This window comes from Pithys albifrons, chromosome 14, assembly GCF_047495875.1.
Source record: "Pithys albifrons albifrons isolate INPA30051 chromosome 14, PitAlb_v1, whole genome shotgun sequence".
NCBI lineage: Eukaryota > Metazoa > Chordata > Aves > Passeriformes > Thamnophilidae > Pithys > Pithys albifrons.
In genome coordinates this window covers 548,838-566,794 of record NC_092471.1, presented here as the reverse complement: position 1 = coordinate 566,794, position 17,957 = coordinate 548,838, and the positions used below count along the sequence as shown (strand labels likewise).

Sequence of the window (17,957 nt, the reverse complement as noted above, 5' to 3'; positions counted from 1 at the left end):
CTTGAAATCCTGTATAAAATGTGGCCCTTCTTGTGAAGCAAAGCCACAGAAGCTCCATCCTCCCATGGCTCTGTCCTCCCTCCCTCTGTGTGCTGCACTCTGGCTCCTTTTGGTGCCTCAGCCCCACAGGCTCTCCCCAGCACTGTGCCACCACAATGTACCACTGCCCTGTGCCACTGCCCTGTGCCACTGCCCTGTGCCACCGCACTGTGCCACTGCCCTGTGCCACCTCACTGTGCCACTGCCCTGTGCCACCACACTGTGCCACTGCCCTGTGCCACTGCCCTGTGCCACCACACTGTGCCACTGCCCTGTGCCACCACATTGTGCCACTGCCCTGTGCCACTGCCCTGTGCCACCACACTGTGCCACTGCCCTGTGCCACTGCCCTGTGCCACCACACTGTGCCACTGCCCTGTGCCACCGCACTGTGCCACTGCCCTGTGCCACCACATTGTGCCACTGCCCTGTGCCACTGCCCTGTGCCACCACACTGTGCCACTGCCCTGTGCCACCTCACTGTGCCACCGCCCTGTGCCACTGCCCTGTGCCACCACATCATGCCACTGTGGTCACTCCGCTGTAGCGGGCACAGGACATGGGGCAGGCCAGGCCCTGCTCACCCTCTCCTTAGTGCCTGCCCACCACTGGCAGGAGGAGGCGGCAGCACTTTCGGGGAAGGAGCAAACCGCAGTGCTGGCCACATCCCTCGTGTCAGGGCGCTCGAGTCGGCCTGACCCCGCTGAGCCTGCGGCTGCCACCGGCTCATTCTGGGCATGTGGGCACAGCCCTGACAGCCTGGAAGGCACATGGGGCAGGCTGCCAGCTCAGCGGGGTCACAGTGCTGGCACTCACAGGCCCCCGGGGAGGGGAACCACTGCCCAAAGGGCTACTTGACACAATTCGTCATCATTTTAGGAAATGAACGTTTTTTTCTGTTCTAAAGATTTCCCACTGGCTGCTCTGAGGACAAGGATAAGAAAACGACCTTAAAGCAAAGAGCCATTCTGGGCCTCTCGTGATATTTCCATGTTTTCAGTTTTTTTCTTTTTCCTGGTAACTAAACTTCCTCCACAGAGCCTGGTGCCATTCTAATGGGGAGCAAAGGCATCTCCAAGGGCAGCTCTGGAAGCCTCCAGCACACGGCTGAGCTGCAGTGCCAGCACAGCCTCTGGCACTGCCCTGCCAGAACAGTCACGGCAGGCAGCAGCTTCACCGTGACCTGCAGGTCCTGGGGACCAGCTGGGCAGGGGGCAGTGCACGGTACAGAATGGGGAATGCAGGATTCAGGGTGCAGGATGTGGGATGCAGGATGGGGAATGCAGGATGTGGGGTGTGGGATACAGCTGGGGGATGTGGGATGCAGGATGCACAGCAGAGGCAGATGGAATGTAACAGGGCAGGAGTTCAGTGAGGCAGATTTGCTCTTTAGCAGCCCCAACCCTGGCAGCCCTGAGACTGATTCACTCACGTGAGTCCAGGGCTGGCAGAGATGGAGGTCGGTGTAAAGGCCAGGAGATGTGTAGCCATGAGGGACTGAGACCATCACCCCACAGCACACTGGACCAGTGGCTCCTGAATGTCCCTGTGGACATTGGTGGCCAAGTGACCCTTTGGCAGGTGACACTGGGGCTGACATGCCAGCAGGTACCCAAGATACCACCACAGCCCCACCTGGCAATGGCCTTCCCAGTGTGCACTAAGGGTAAACTTTGAGAGTAACGCATTCATTTTTCCCTGTGACTCAGAGTGAGGGACTGGAGCAGATTCCCTGTGTCTGCCTAACCCTGATGCCAAGGCTTTTGTGCTGTTGGCACTCCGTGCTTCAGCTCACTGGGCACGCTGTGTGGTTCGCTGCGGTGCAGTTCCACACCAGGCATTGCCACTTATCTGTGACCTGATGAGGTTTGGGTTTTTTCCAAGCTATTTGCTTTGTCTCACTTAATCCAGTCTTGGCCCTGGGCGGGATTCACATCTGTGCCTTGAATTAACAGCGACTGATAAGCGTCTTCTTTATTACTTGGAGAGCACAGGTCAGTTTTATAAAGACCTTCCAGCAGAATGGATTTACAATTGCTCGTGGAGTTACCAAAAACAGCAACAAAAGGAGGAGGAGTCACTGGCCTTTATTAACTTCTTGTTTTTAGAAATACATTGATCAAATTAAATTCAATTTAAAAGACCCAAAGAGGAATATATGAAAGGATTAGTCAATTGATGTGTAACTGAATTACCAGTTCAGACATGTAATTAATAGCGAAATCTGACTGTGAAAAAAGCCTACAATGACCCAAATGTACAGCCTCAACCACTGGCAAATGACCAACTGATCCCCAGCACCTTCACTTACTGACAGCCATCACATCCCCAGCGATTTCATGCACAAAAACAACACAAAAGCCAAACACAGGCGGAGGGCAGAGCTCCAGCAAACCAGATTCTGCATTTATTGGACTCAGAACAACAGCAGATTTTCAGGTTACAGAAAGAGCAGAACACCAAGCATGAGGGGCCGTGCTGCAGCACAGCCAAGGGCTCACACAGGACCCAGGCAGTGCTGACAGAGCCAAAAAAAGGAGAATTTTCATTTACCCCAAGTGCAGTGTCATTGGTTTGTCTTTACCTGAGTGCCAGGCAGGCTCCTCTCTTTGGTTACACAAATAAATGTCCTTCAGTCCTGTCCAGGGACTTGAGCCTCAGTTAGTCCCAGGGCATCCTGTCTGTCACTGCTCCAGCCCCCACGGCACTGCAACACTGTGGGGCTCTATTTTCTTTATTCAATGCATCCAATTCCAATTAAAAAAACCAAAGAGCTGTAGCAGCAATCCAAGAACATCTTTCCGTCCTTCTCCAGAAGAATTTGCCCTCAGGTGCTGTAATTTGGGCAAAGCACTGCGATTCCACACAGGACTGGCCCAGGCTGCACGTGCTGTGCTCGAGGGTCAGTCCCACTGAGACAGAGCCGAGGCGTCCCCAGTGTCCTGCTCAGCCCTGACGGTGGAGCCACTCCCCAGGACAGAACTGGCATCAGACCCCGAAGTCTCTCTGCCATTCCAAGGCTGCTGTTTCTTTTAATTCTGGCAGTCCTGAGGCATTAGCTGCCCACCTTCCCTCAGCTCTGGTGGAAGGAGCAAGTGCAGACACTGCCCTTTGTTCCTTCCAAAGACGCAGTTGTAGGCTGGGAGGGCCCCCCAGGCAAAAAGGCACCAGCAAGGAGCTTTTTGGCTTATTAAAAAGAAAATAAAATATATCAAATTGAGAACTCTTATTATTATAGAGACATGCTAACAACAAGGAACAGCAAAAATGTCCACAGAACACCAAACATCCAGCACAGAGAGCAGCTTTGATACACTTGCTGAGGGTTTCGGGGGTGCAGAGGTTTCCTCTGTGAGTCACAAGCACAGGGTCCCTCTGCTGCTGCAAGGAATGAGCTGGGGCCACCCCGTGCCCAGGGGGAAGCAGGTGCCAGAGGGCACAGGGAGGTTCTGACCCACCTGGAGGGGCTGGAACACCCTGCCTGCCCCAGGCCCCGCCCTGTGCCCACAGCCAGCCCCAGGGCTGCAGACAGGTACAGCACAGACCCCTCTCTAATCCTGGGATTCTGCCCCAAAGTGCAAGGACATTTTGTGCAGTCAAAGAGGACAGAAACAAAGGACACTCCATTGTTCCCCAAGCTCAAACACTGTCCCTGCCTAACCAACAAGCAGCCATAGGAAAGCTGGAGGAGCCAATACTGACACCAGCCTGTTCCAGTGTGTGCTCTGTGCGTGCCACAGAAGGGAGGACCTTTGCAAGCTGGGCAGCACCCAGCCAAAAAAAAATTAAACTAGAAGTTTCCATTAAAGGGTACATTCTGACTCACCTCCTGCAGAGCATTCACGGCCTCAGTGTGCAGCCAAAGAGGACTCTCTCAGAGCATCGCACTAAATAGGTATCTTTAGCGACAGGAAACGGGCCATGCCTTTATTTTACATAGATACAGATATCTTTAGCATATATTATGTTATTGAAACATCCAAGGCAGGAGCTCAGCAAGGAGAGGGACACCGTGGGGACTGCAGCACCAGTCTGTGATGGGAGGTGACTGCGAGGGCAGCAGCTCCCTGACTGTCTGGGGCACAGGTGACACCTTGGGTACCCCTCAGCATCCCTGCAGACCGTTTAGATGATCCCACAGCCCTGCAGGGCTCAGAGTCGTGGCACAAGGAGAGTCCTGCACCAGCTTTACCTCCCTTGCTGATCCTGATGCTCACAGCTGAGGGCCCCATTCCCTGAGCTGAGCACAAAGACCGTCTTGAGCATTATGGCAACAGCCCATGGATGCTGCTGGTTCTCCAGACTCATCCACAGCCTCTCTGAGTGAAGTCACTGCCCCAGCTTGTGCTGCTGCTGAGCTGAGCTCCCTGCTGAGCCAGGGGGTGCTGGCAGGAGCCTGTCAGGCTGAGAAGGGCACAGGTCTGTGACCCCTGCCTTGGGAATGCCACATGCCATTGTACCTGCCACAGGCCATTGCACTGCCTGATCTGGCACTCCACCACCTGATCAACCTTCTGGCATAACACAGTTCTGAGGAAGAGTCCCTCCCACCTTCACTAAAGGCAGCATCCCTTATCCTGCACCCTCTGTCATGGAATTGTGCTCACCCACATACAAACGCTGCTCCCAGGGAGATGCCAAGGGAGTGTCCCTTGTCCTCCATGTGCTGCCCTGGGCACGGCATGGTGGTCTGAGCTGTGACCCAGATAGGCAGCCCCAAACCCCCCCCAGTGCTGAGGTGAGCCAGAGCAGAGGCAGAGAATGCACAGGGGAACACGGATGTGGTTGGCTCCAGCTGTGATACCAAGGGAGTCCCTGCTCCAGGGCTCAGACTTCAGAGAGGAGTCTCAGGGACAGCTTCTATGGGACTGTGAGCACAGTGACATTCTCTTTGCTTTATTAAAGCAAAAGGAGACAAGAAAACACAGAGGAAAACACAAAACACAAAGATACATGGCAGGAGCTGGACTTTGGTATTTCTTAAGCCTCTTCTTCCCCAGTTCCTGTGACAGCCCATGAAAATGCAGATGGAAAGTGTTCATTCCCCCAGCAAATACACACACAGAGGTGCTGCAGGTTCTGGCTCCCACATCTCCTGGTAACTATATTATAAGAACACAACTTTTGAATGAAGAAGTTGCAGAAGTTCACTGTGAGGCTGAAGAGACAAAGAATATGACCCCAGTGCCCCCCTGCCCTGGTGCCACCTGTGAGCTCCTGCCCCACACAGCACCTGCTGGCCAGAGCGACTGCACACAGGCAGTGACACACACGGGGCAGGTGACACACCTGGGGCAGGTGACACACCTGGGCAGTACCATCCTTCCCCTCCCCACTACCACTTTGCATTCTCATGGTGCTTCCACCAGAAATGCATCATGAGCAAATCCCTGTCAGGTTTGGCTTCTACCCAGTCTCCCAGCAGGACACCTCCACACTCATTAACCAACAAACCCCTCACTGACAGGGGTCTGTGCTAAGCACAAGGCTCTCCCAAGAAGCTGCTCTGACTCCTCAGAGCCATCCTGAGCTGATGATGAGGATTGGGCATCACCATCCATCTGCTCACTGAGCTCTTATGCAAAGGGCCAGGGAATGTTCCAGAAGACAGGGATGCACGACCAGGATTTTTTTACCAGTTCATTTGCAAATATCCATAGTTCACACCAGCACTGAAAACACTGGCAGCCCTCTGGCCTGGGGGAGCCTCCAAGAGCAGCATCTCTCTGGCTGCCAGCCAGGAAGTTCACCTATGGATTCTGTTGCCACCTACATAAGGGAATTTCAGGAGAAGTGGGATGGGAGCTCTAACTAGCAGGGGAAGGAGATCCATTGCAAATGCCTGAAGAAAAATGCTTTCCTTCAACAGGCTCTTTTCCCCTAGCCCTTCCCTTAATAAAAATCCCATCAAAACGATGGAAAGTGTCAGGAAAAATTGTTTGGTTTACTGTGACTTTGCAAAGGAGCAGCTGCACAAGGGCATTGCCTGGGAGAGCTGGGCACAGGGCTACAGGTGAGCACAGGGATCCAGGTGGGATCAGGGATATGGGTGGGCACAGGCCTCCAGGTGGGCACAGGGATCCAGGCAAGAGAGCATTGGTGGGCACAGGCCTGTGGGAGGGATCAGGGCTATGAGTGGGCTCAGGGCTCCAGTGGGCTCAGGGCTCCAGGTGGGGTCAGTGCCCTGGGTGGGCACATGGTTTGCTGTTTGTCTGTGGTGGCACAAGGATCCCTTGTAGGTGTCTGTGTTGGTAATGCCAGCCCGTGTCACAACCCACATGGGACAGGTGACCCTGGCAGGAGCCTGTACATGCCTTGGTCACTGTCAGGGCTGAGCAGGAGTTTTGGTGGGCTTGGGGTGTCCGGGAAGAGGGGAGCTGGAATCCTGCAGGGAATGCTGGTTTGGGCACTGTGTGTGTGCTGGGGACAGGGGGTGCATGTGGGGTGTGTGTGTGACAGGGGGTGTATGTGGGGGGGGTGTGACGGGGAGTGTGTGTGTGTGTGACAGGGGGTGTGTGTGACAGGGGGTGTGTGTGTGTGTGTGACAGGGGGTCTGTGTGTGACAGGGGTTGTGCGTGTGACAGGGGGTGTGTGGGACAGGAGGTGTGTGTGTGACAGGAAGTGTGTGTGTGACAGGGGGTGTGTGTGTGACAGGGGGTGTGCGTGTGACAGGGGGTCTGTGTGTGTGACAGGGGGTGTGTGTGACAGGGGGTGTGTGGGACAGGGGGTGTGTGTGGGACAGGGGGTGTGTGTGTGACAGGGGGTGTGTGTGGGACAGGGGGTGTGTGTGTGACAGGGGGTGTGTGGGACAGGGGTTGTGTGTGGGACAGGGGGTGTGGGGGGGTGTGTGTGGGGATGTGATGGGTGTGTGTGTGTGTGTGTGTGTGACAGGGTGGGCGTGTGTGTGGCGGTGTGGGATGGTGTGCATGGTGTCCCCATAGACGTGGGTCAGCGAGTACATGATGGTGGATTGCTCCTTTCCAGTCCCCCAAAGCACCGTGGCAGCACCAGACAGTTCCCACAGCCACTTGCCCATGGATGGGACTCATGGAGGAGTCCTGTGGCCCTGCAGGTCCTGCAGATCCCAGTCCCACGTTTGGCTCCACAACACTCATCTGCTGGCATCACAAGAAAGAGTTTGGACAAACAAAGGGAAGGAGCACAGCTGGAATCCTGGGTCAGCAGAGACGCAGCAGGAGCAGAGCAGGTGTAGGGCTGGGCAGTGGCCTGCAGGTGCCCAGGGAGCTGGGCAGGTGGGAGATCCCAGGGCATCAGGCACTTTGCAGGTGGGTTTGGCTTTGTCGGGGAGCAGCAGCTGGCGAGGATGGGAGAGTTGACTGCTGAGCACCAGGGGGTCTGTGGGGCAGAGCGAGACCCAGCTGGAGGGGCCACAGCAAAAACATCCCAGGTGGAAACCAGGAGCCAGCTGCCATTGGGGGGTTTCCAAGGTCATCTTCCTTGGCAGCCCTTTAGCTGCAGCCCATCCTCTCCATCGCTCACGTCCCGCGGCGCAGGCAGGTCCTGGGGCTGAGCTGGAGCACATCCCACGGCAGCTCCAGGGCCTGGGAATGCTTGGCCACAAACTCCCCTCATGGCCCAGCTCGGCTCTGCTTCTCTGCTGCAGGGTTTGAACTCATCTGCTTCCCAGCACCGTAACGCAGACAAAACATCCTGAAGGAGGCTGGTAACGTCACCCACACCCAAACATGGAGCTGCAACCTGCTTTGTGTCATGTTCAGTTTATAGCAAACACCCCAAACCCACCAGCTGGCACTTCTGCCACTCTCCTGCGGTCCTGGGCCACTGCAGTCACTGTGACAAGCACAGAGGAGAGAGAGCAGACGTGATGCCTCTGCCCTGTGCCAATCCCTGTCCAGCACCATGAGCAGCTGGAGGTTGGAAAAGGCCAAGGCCAGGGGTTAAGTTCAGAGGTACCTCAGGAAACCTCAGGAATCCCAGCAGGATCACTGCCTGATTCCCCAAGGCACTGTGGGACAGTAGTGCAGAAATAACAGGCAGGAGATGGCTGGAACGGAGGAGGCAGCTCGGGGTCCCTACGGAACATCACTGGGCATGGAAGTAGATAGGCTTGACTTTTCCAGACAGGATCTTGGGAACCTGCACAGAGATGATCTCAGCCATCATTTCTGGGTAGTCCACGCTCACCATGTGTGCCTTGATTAACAGGTCAAATGTAAACTGATGCAGGTCCTTGGCAATCTGAGGAAGGAAGAGAGCTGGTTAAGGGAGTCCCTGGGCAGATTTTTCACTTGGAAAGATGGAGCAGAGCTCCCACCTGCCCTGGGAAAGGGAGCCTGGATGAGACTACCTGTCCAACTGCATCTGAACTCCTCCCACGATGGGGCTGCCCTGACCCTGGGGAGATTGTCCCAGGGAATGATCATTCTCACTGTGAAGTTTCTTTCTCATATTGTTTCTTACGTGTATAGATGGACATTTCCTGTCCTCTCTTACCAGGTGCACGGAGTCCAGCACCTTGGTGAGCTGGTAAAACCGCCGGGAGCAGGAGGTGGGGTTCTTCCTCTTGCAGGCGATGATACGGTCAAGTTCCTTTATGTAATTCATGCGGAGCTCATCAAAGAGCTTCTGGTTCTTCAGGCCATCCACTGGAACTGGGAGGGATGGGAAGGAACAGTGAGGGGAGCCCAAAGAGTGGGACCAGGAGAGCAAGGGGAAGGCTGAACCAGGGAACTTCCAGCAGTCCCCCGAGAGATGAGAGTCCAGGCAAAGGGAAAGCATCAGACACCTCAGGGGTGGCACAGTGGCAGGAACTGGAGCTCTGGGGAGGAAAGAGTGTGGGTACTTACTAATACTGAAGAAGAGGAGAGCCTTCATACAGAGGAACTCCTGGGGCGTGATCTGAAGCCACCCAAACTCCTGGGAGAGGTGCCGCATCCTGACACACTGGCTGTACATCCTGGACTTGTGCATGCGGTACCTGGCAGGGCAAGAGGGCAAGGATGGCACTGAGACCAAAGTGCACCTGCCTGAGGGGAGAGGAAATGCTCCTCAGTCCAGCAATCCCCCTGCCTGGCACATCCCCACTGCCAAGGGCCCAGGCTCTGTCCCACGAATGCCACGTGCAGGACAGGAACATTTTCCAAAATGCCTGTGTGTAACCCTCTTGGGAAAGAGATGGAACCAGGGACTTGCAGGGTTCATCTGAGGAGCAGCTGCAATGATTCCCTGAACCTGTCTGTCCATGAGGGATCTGAGACCAAGCTGGAGCTCCCAGGCAGGTGTGGGTTTGCCTAGTGCTGAGTGTAGTTATTGGGTTCAGGCTCTTCTACCTCAGTGCCAGGAAATGCTCCCCAGCAATAAGGTGACAGTACATCAGGGAGAGCCCAGGAGGACCATAAAATACACGTTATCTCTGTTTCTGCTCATTCCATCTCCCCAGCAGAGCTGGAAGCTGGCACTTTTCATCCCACACCAGCTCCTGCTGACCCAGCAGGAGTCAGCCCAGGGCAAGGCTCGGGGAGCAGGGCAAAGGACCAGGAGAGGCATCACAGTGCCCTCCCCAGTCCTGGAGGTCACCACAGGTGGCCAGAGTGGGACCAGCCACGCTGGACTGGGCAGGTCAGAGCACAAAATGTACAGCTGGTCACCTGGTTTGAGCAAAGTCCAGCATCAGGCTGGTGTTGATTCACACTTACTCATTGAAGACCAGGTCTGGAGCAAAGTAAAGCATCCTGGAATTGACGTTGGTGAAGGATCTCCACCCCATTGCAAACACCATGAGGCCCATCCAAGAGTACTGGATTATTGACATCTGGTCATCCACGTGCAGGTTGCGAAATCCTGATAAACAATGAGGGAGGAATGTTACGGATTAATGTTGGGTTCCTGCAGTTCCCAGGGCTGTTTCCATGCAGGCTCCAGCTCTCCTGCAGTGCTCCTTTTGGGACAAGGTGGTCAGTACACAGGACATGGAAATGCCAGCAGTGACATTGCTGCAGGGCCATCATCCCCAGCTCTGTCCCTGACTGGGAATCAGGGACAGCCAAGCACAAACCTGCCCCTGGAGGGGCAGAAAGGGGACTTTGGACACAAGGCTGGGAGAAAGTCCTATTAGAACTTCACCAAATTTAAGTAGCAGGATTTAACTGTGATGCTCAGAGCCAGCAGGAAACCCCATGAGGCTTCACCCCATGGCTACAGACTCTCTGGTTTCTGTCAAATAGACCTGCATGGATCTAATGACTGGAAATGAGCACGGAAACCTCGGCTGCGTTGCAAGAGAAACAAAAATAGCAATTACATTCAACTTAGCATTCCCAGGTGGCAGTTCAGATTTAAATCCCAGGCCTGCTTACAGCACCTCCAACACTGCTCTTTTTCCAGATACTTGTAAATAGGCAAATATAATTGAGTTTTAAGACAATCATACATTTTTTCAATCAAATATTAAAGCAATTTAACAGCTCCTGTGTATAATTACAATCCATTGAGGCAAGGCTCAATGTCTTGGGGAGCTCTCAAAGGCAAACAAGCAGGGGAATGAATCTTGCCCAGATGCTGCCTTGGCACAGCTGGCACTGGCCCTGGAGGGCAGTGGGACAGCAGCTGGCTCCACAGGAGACCGAGGGGTTGGGCATCAGGTGCAGCTCAGGAGAGTAAAACCCTTTCATAAGGGGCTGGTTCTGATGGAAAACATTTTCCAAAGCACTCTTCCTTTCCTTCAGCACTACTGCAGTGCTACAGCCTCAGCCCTGGGTGCTGGGTGGCTTTGGTGTCTGCATCTGGTGTACATAAGCCAAAGAGAAACCATGACTTGTCCTGGTTTTACAAGCCAAGTGACTTAGGAATATCAGAAACAGAATGGACTGCTCTGCATTTAAGGGTATCCAGACCAACATTCCCCTGGCACCACCAGTCCAGGGGCAGCTAAACTCCTGGGAACATCAGACATCTGACCACAGTTCATCACCAGGATCTGACCCAGAGTGGCAAACTTACTATGCCTTGGTCTCCTTTGGCCATATCACTCTGCTCATGAGAACTGGGCTCCCTCTTTTCTGCTGTGTTCCCTGGGGAGTGGGGAAGGCACAGGAACCAGCCCTGCACCCCAGTCTCAGGGACGCTCGGAGGTGACCTGGATCTTGCTGTGCCCAGAGTGAGCTCAGCCCTCTGCAATCCTCCTCACTCAGTATAACATGGAACAGGCAGGGAGCCACTGACCCCATGCAGACCTGGCCCAGTTAACACATCTGTCACTGGGATGCTCCATTTACTGCACCTGCTGACTGGCATCTGGAAACTTCCCAGCCTGTAGCACCACTCCAAAGGGATCATAAATATATCCCACCAGGCTGTTACACAAGCAACCAGAGTGACTGCCAGGGAAGAGCCTTTTGAGATTCTTCATTGCTCTTCTGCCATGTTCCAATTAATTAGCGGGTGGAATTTACCCTTCTCACCATTTCAAGTGGGTCATGGGACAGGGCTAATACTTGTCTAGAGGGGAATTCTGCAGGGCTGGCAGTCTTGGAAGTGGAAGAGGGAGAGGAGAGTGGGACCCCAAGCCCTCAACAGCAGCACCCCCATGGGGGGAAGCACCCCATGCCCACATGGTACCATGGGCCAGGGCTACCTGTGTCCACACAGTACCATGGGCTGGGTCTATCAAAACCCAGAGTGCAAGTTCTGACATACTCTGTGACCACCCAGTCCCCTCTCCCACCACCAGCCCCCAGACAAGCCCCACACTGTGCAGGCTGCTTGCCAGGGAGGGGACACTCAGGGTGCCCATGGAGAAGCCTCACCAGGAGCTGTGTGATGGTGGGACTGGGCTGCAGACCACCCCTTGTACGTGCCTCTGGCAATGCAGATGGGGGCTTTGGAACTGGGAAGGGAAGGGATTTGGTTTCCTCCTCACCTGGCAGAGCCTTTGCCCATTTGACCACGTAGACCAGCTGCCGCTCCCCGAGCTCATTCAGGCTGGTCAGCAGGTTGGAGAAGGAGTCTGGCTGGCTGTTGTCATGGCCTGCACACACCACACCAGGCTCGATGGCCTCCAGGACGTTGAGGAAGATGGGCTGGCACTCGTAGCCATTGATGTGCGTCATCACCAGCTTGGGCGCCTGCTCCTCCGTGGGGCTGGCTGAGCTCCCTGACTCCACGTCCTCCTGGGTCTTCAGGTTACCCAACTTCTTCAGCTTGCGAGCTGTGGGGAGGACAGGGCTTAGTGTGAGACTTTAAATCACAAAAAACCCCAAAAGGTTGAAGCTTCTTGGCTCCACTTATAGTTACAATGAAAGGAACAGTGGTGACCAGTGCCAGGTTCTCCCTCAGTGGATGCTGCCCAAGGAGCCCCCCAGCACTGCAGCCTTCACCTGAGGACAAGGGGAGGAGGAACCCGTTTCCTTGTTAATCTGACATGAAAAAGAACCAGCATCATTTACATCCTCAGCCATGACTGGTCTCTAACTTCCACTTAGAAATAGAGAAGAGGATTCAGGGAAGAGTGAGAAGAGGTGACTGGTTCAAACAACTGCTCACATGCAATTAAAAAGGGGAGCAGCACAAGAAGATAAACCCAGCACATGGTCATGTTCCAGAGAAAAAAGTCATTTCACTTGGATACCCAGGTAGGATTGCTCCATCCCAGGCTGAAGTAGCAGTGGGATGAACTGGGATAAAAACCTTCTCCTTGCAATAGCTGCTGCCCCACATCCAGGCTCTTTCAAACACTGCACTTATATTACAGAAAACACATTTCAGAAGCCAGCAGGCAGTTCCAGGGCCTGGAACCAAGGAGAGCAGACCCAAGCAGAGCCCCGTCAGCTGCTGTGCCCATCTCACCACAACAGCATTTCTCCTACACAACTGGCTCCTCACCACAGCTGCTGGTCTGTCTGCAGTGCACACCAGTGACCCAGAAGAGATGTCAGAGCTCTTGGAGAGGCCGTGCTCCCCTCACTGATACCTGTGTGACAGAGCTCAGCACAGGTGGGCTGCTACTGCCACCCCTCACTGACTCCAAACGCTCACCAATTAGAGGACAAAAGCAGCCTATGGTTTCCTTCAAGCAGGGAATACAACATCAAACCAGTTGTCCTTGGGGGATTTGGCTCCTTCATTACATGATACTTATCTTGAATTTCCTTTCAGCTGTAATTAGAAAAATAAGCAGCAAGGCATAAAAACGTCGAGTCAAAGTGCAGCTCAGTAAATTAACTGCAAACGTTGCTCTTTAAGCACCGTGCTCTGGATGATGTGCTGCACAGGGGCAATGCAGACAGGCTGATCCATGACAAGGGAGGAGAACTGAGTAATAAAAATACAGGAGTACAGAGGCAAACAGGACTGCAGGGCAGCAAGACAGATTCCACTCAGAAGGTACTGGGAACAAAAACAGAAATAGAAAAATAGGAATTAAAGATATCTGTAATTTTTTTCCTAGGATGAGCTGAACTGGGCAGAACTCTAGACTTCACTTCTTCAAACTGCAGTGGGAGGAACCCAACAACAGGGTCTGCCCTCACTCGGTGTCACCAGGGCCAGGGGACAGCAGCGCCAGGACCTCAGGGTGCAGCTGCCCTGAGGCCCTGCAGCACCACGAGCTGCCTTGGGGGTCACTGGGCAAATACCAGATGGGTTTGGAAAAACTTTAAAGGACACAATTTTATGGTGCCAAAATAAAATATTGACCAGTGCAAGAACTCCCAGGGAGCACACTCAGAATGAGTGCTGAAGTGATGCACATTTTAGGCACCTTCACCCTCCTGGCAGCCACTTCTGAAGCCCTGAGGAAGGAGCACTCTGGGCTCCAGAACCTGTTTTTCAGGGGTGCCAGGACTCAAGCAAGTTCGGGGGACCCGAAAGCAGCTGCTTTTGCACTAGCACTGCTGGAGAGATCCTGCCCCTGACAGCACAGGTCGAGCACAGCTGCAGGCAGGACACGGAGCACCTGAACAGGACTTGACTTATATCCTGTGCTTCGAAGTTTTTATGAATTTCAACATGTGGCTTGTCAAAACCTGACTCTGTCAAGCTATCACCCTTATCTGGCACAATAATTTTAGTTGATAATTACAACATTATTGGTGCAGCAAACACGTTTAAGAGATCTGAGTCAAGCAGGTCCATGTGACTGAAAAGAGCTCGAAGGACACAAAATCAGACAGTATTGCTGAAAGATTGGAACCCCCCAGTAATGCAGCCCAAAGGCAATTCTAAGTGTTGAACATCAGACAGGTTTGTTACTTATGAGGACAGCTCATGGTCCTCTGCTAGGGAATGTCTATATTCATCCCCAAACCAGAATTAACCATTTTTTCTCAACCAGTCCGTACAGCAATGCATGGGTGGGAAAATAAGGATGAACACAAAGAACTGACCACTGAACAGGCAGACTGAGGTCTGCAGGTAAGTGCTGATAGATGTTGGCAAACTGCACTAGCCATGAGAACACTAAAGATTTGACAGCACACCTTGGAGCAAGGAGATAAGGAATGTCACCTGGGTGGCTGTGCAAAAGGCAAAAGGTTATTGAGTCACAGCCAACAAATACCCACTGCAGGGACAGAAATTCAATAAAAGTTGGGTTTTCAACTGAGAAAACAAAGTTGTAATAAAGATCCAGTTACAGGAAATTAAGAACAGATGATGAAAAAAAGGTACATCCAACACAACACTGTTCATAATTAACTACTGCAATGGCTCTGTAAAACTCGTGTCAGGTTCCCCCTGGCTGGAATGAGACACATTGACACTCACCATGTCCATGAGATGAGAGCCAAGCTCTGCCCCCAGTAGCTGGACCTGAATTAGGACTAAACACAGCTATGTCTGAAGTCTGGGCTTTCACAAGCTTTGGCTGTTACTGCAGGAGATTTCCAGCCCTCCCATAATGGAATTTCACGTGTTTGGGAGGTTTTGCCCCAGGTCAGGCCCTACAGGGGTGCAGTAGCCAGGCTGGAGGTGCCCTGATGTCCCACAGCACAGGCAGCTGCCAGCTCTGAGTGCGGGCACAGGCACTTCAGGCTCCCCACAAGAACAACCCCAGCACCTCCTGTGACCCCTGAGCAGGGGGTTGGCAGGATCCCTGAGCAGGGGGTTGGCAGAATCCCTGAGCAGGGGGTTGGCAAGATCCCTGAGCAGGGGGCTGGCAGGATCCCTGAGCAGGGGGTTGGCAGGATCTCTGAGCAGGGGGTTGGCAGGATCTCTGAGCAGGGGCTGGCAGGATCTCTGAGCAGGGGGCTGGCAGGATCCCTGAGCAGGGGGTTGGCAGGATCTCTGAGCAGGGGGTTGGCAGGATCTCTGAGCATGAGGGTTGGCAGGATCCCTGAGCAGGGGGTTGGCAGGATCTCTGAGCATGAGGGTTGGCAGGATCCCTGAGCAGGGGGTTGGCAGGATCTCTGAGCAGGGAGTTGGCAGGATCCCTGAGCATGAGGGCTGGCAGGATCCCTGAGCAGGGGGTTGGCAGGATCCCTGAGCATGAGGGCTGGCAGGATCCCTGAGCAGGGGGTTGGCAGGATCCCTGAGCAGGGAGTTGGCAGGATCCCTGAGCATGAGGGCTGGCAGGATCCCTGAGCAGGGGGTTGGCAGGATCCCTGAGCAGGGGGCTGGCAGGATCCCTGAGCATGAGGGCTGGCAGGATCCCTGAGCAGGGGGTTGGCAGGATCCCTGAGCAGGGGGCTGGCAGGATCTCTGAGCAGGGGGCTGGCAGGATCTCTGAGCAGGGGGTTGGCAGGATCCCTGAGCAGGGGGTTGGCAGGATCCCTGCAGCCGTGCCCATACAAGGACACTTTGGGAACAGGGGCTGGCAGGATCCCTACAGCACCCGCCCTGGCAGTGGGCACAGGTGTGCTGGGTTGGTAGGCACAGCCAGCACACCAGCAGAACCAAGCACACAAAAATGGCATTATCACTATTTTTTCTCCTTTTTTTTCTCCTTTTCCCTCTCTACAGTGTCAATCAAGAGAGAAGATCCTGTTTAATGGATTCCAGCCTGCAGGTCACAGTGATCTCAAGTAATAATGAAGTACTTGAACATGTTGTCATCCTGTGCCAGACCAGAGCCAGCAGAAGGCATTCAGTGTGTCACCTCCTCCTCCTCCCCCGTGAGAACCACAGGGCTGCAGGGCTGTCCCCCACCACTGACTGTAATTAGCCAGTGGTTAAAAACAACTCGTTGGAGCTTGGGAGTGATTTCAATGCTCTGCCTCCACCGTGGGAGAAGTTACTGTGGGCAATCACAAGCCTGCTTGTTTGTAACAATTGCCTTTACACCGACATCCAAACCAAATGCAAAACAGACCAGGCAGAACAGGTCAGGGTGACCCAAAGAGCTGAAGGAAAAAGAAGGGAGGGGGTGGTATTCATATTCATTTTGTCAGTGTGTCCTGCAAAAGAAGGTTACACTGATGTATGTCTTCTCCTGCTTAAGGAAACTTCACCAGAAAATAGCACTTGAAAATAAGTTAAAAAATGGGGGCTGGGACTGTAATGCCTTTTGGGACCCTCTCCTTGTTGGTGAGCCACAAATCAGAATCACTTCAGTAACAAGTCCTTCCAGACAGCCCAACAGCTTCAGGATTTAACTTAAACACTGGCACACCCGACTAGCCCGGGCTCCCCCTGCCCACCCAAGCTGTGCCCAGCACTGCTGGGGCTCCTCTCTGCACCCCCAGAACCCCTCTCTATCCAGCTCCCTCAGCCCCCTTTTCCAGGGTATTTTCTTCCTCACTCTCACATGACAGATCACAGGATGGTTTGGGTGGGAAAAGACCTTAAAGCTCATCTTGTGCCAGCCCCCTGCCACGGGCAGGGACACCTCCCACTATCCCAGGTTGCTCCAGCCCTGTCCAACCCGGCCTTGGGCACTCCCAGCTTCTCTGGCCAGGGGCTCACCACGCTCACAGGGAAGGATTTCATCAAATGGACTCAATGTGGAGCCATCCAGTGATCTACACTGTAGTTTCCAGATTCTGAAGAGAAAACTTGAGATTTTGGATATGACCACTCTGTCAGGTTTTGACAGGGCTACAGGTCTGGGAACAGAGACAAACTGAAACAATGACCCTCACCAGGGACACGGGCACAGCTTCCATTCAGCAAAGGAAAACACCAGGGCTGTAATTTCACCAAGAAATTGCCCCTTTCCGTCTGGGAAAAATCCCATTGAAAGAGGGGAGTGCTCTGCTCTGAGGCTGCAGGAGCCAGAATCCACACACTTGGCTGTTCACATTTTTTCAGATTAACACAACATTTGAAATGAGAGAAAAGAATGTTTCCTGAAATACAAACAGAAGTTAATGAAATTCACAGTTCTGGTATTAGAACCCCGCAAACGTTTCCTGAAGCTCATCACACTCCATCAGCCTCATCTTCCAGCCACTTCCTGACTGTTCATGCCCTAAGTGATGTGCAGGACCGAGGAGGGACCCGTCCCTACCTCCCAGGGTCATCCCGGCCTCGTAGCACTTGCGCAGGCGGCAGGACGGGCAGTTCTTCCTCCGGAACTTGTCGATGGTGCAGTCATTGCGGCTGGCACACAGGTACTTCTGCTTCCCTGGAACACCAGAGAAAGGGAACATGGATGCTGGGGACCCATGCAAGAACTGGGCTTGGGGATTTTAGTGTCAGCTGGGGCAGTGGCATGAGGAGATGAGAGGAGGAGGAGGAGGAGGAGGAGGAGGAGGAGGAGGAGGAGGAGGAGGAGGAGGAGGAGGAGGAGGAGGAGGAGGAGGAGGAGGAGGAGGAGGAGGAGGAGGAAGAGAAGGAGAAGGCCATATCAGTGCTGGTTTCTCAGGGCACCCTCCAGAAGAAAACTTATGTTGGAAGTTGGTATCTTTTGGGAAAACCGCATAGTTCTGCCTCTGCTACTGCAGGAGTGGTTCATGGCCAGACACACACACATTACCTGAGCAGTGGCCCTTTCGTGGGAAGGA

The 17,957-nt window shown here is 53.8% G+C and overlaps 1 protein-coding gene across 1 annotated transcript in view; it reads right to left on the bottom strand.

Annotated features, from left to right (window-relative positions):
• Positions 1-2,110: 2,110 nt before the first annotated feature.
• The window catches only part of AR (androgen receptor), a 39,622-nt gene continuing 23,775 nt past the window's right edge, over positions 2,111-17,957 (bottom strand). Inside the window, exons 3-8 of the mRNA XM_071569300.1 lie at positions 17,462-17,578; positions 11,939-12,226; positions 9,717-9,861; positions 8,868-8,998; positions 8,515-8,672; positions 2,111-8,259 (exon numbers count right to left, since the gene is read on the bottom strand). Coding sequence (XP_071425401.1) covers positions 8,104-8,259; positions 8,515-8,672; positions 8,868-8,998; positions 9,717-9,861; positions 11,939-12,226; positions 17,462-17,578 — 995 coding nt within the window. The 3' untranslated portion in view covers positions 2,111-8,103. The remainder of the gene's footprint in view (positions 8,260-8,514; positions 8,673-8,867; positions 8,999-9,716; positions 9,862-11,938; positions 12,227-17,461; positions 17,579-17,957) is intronic.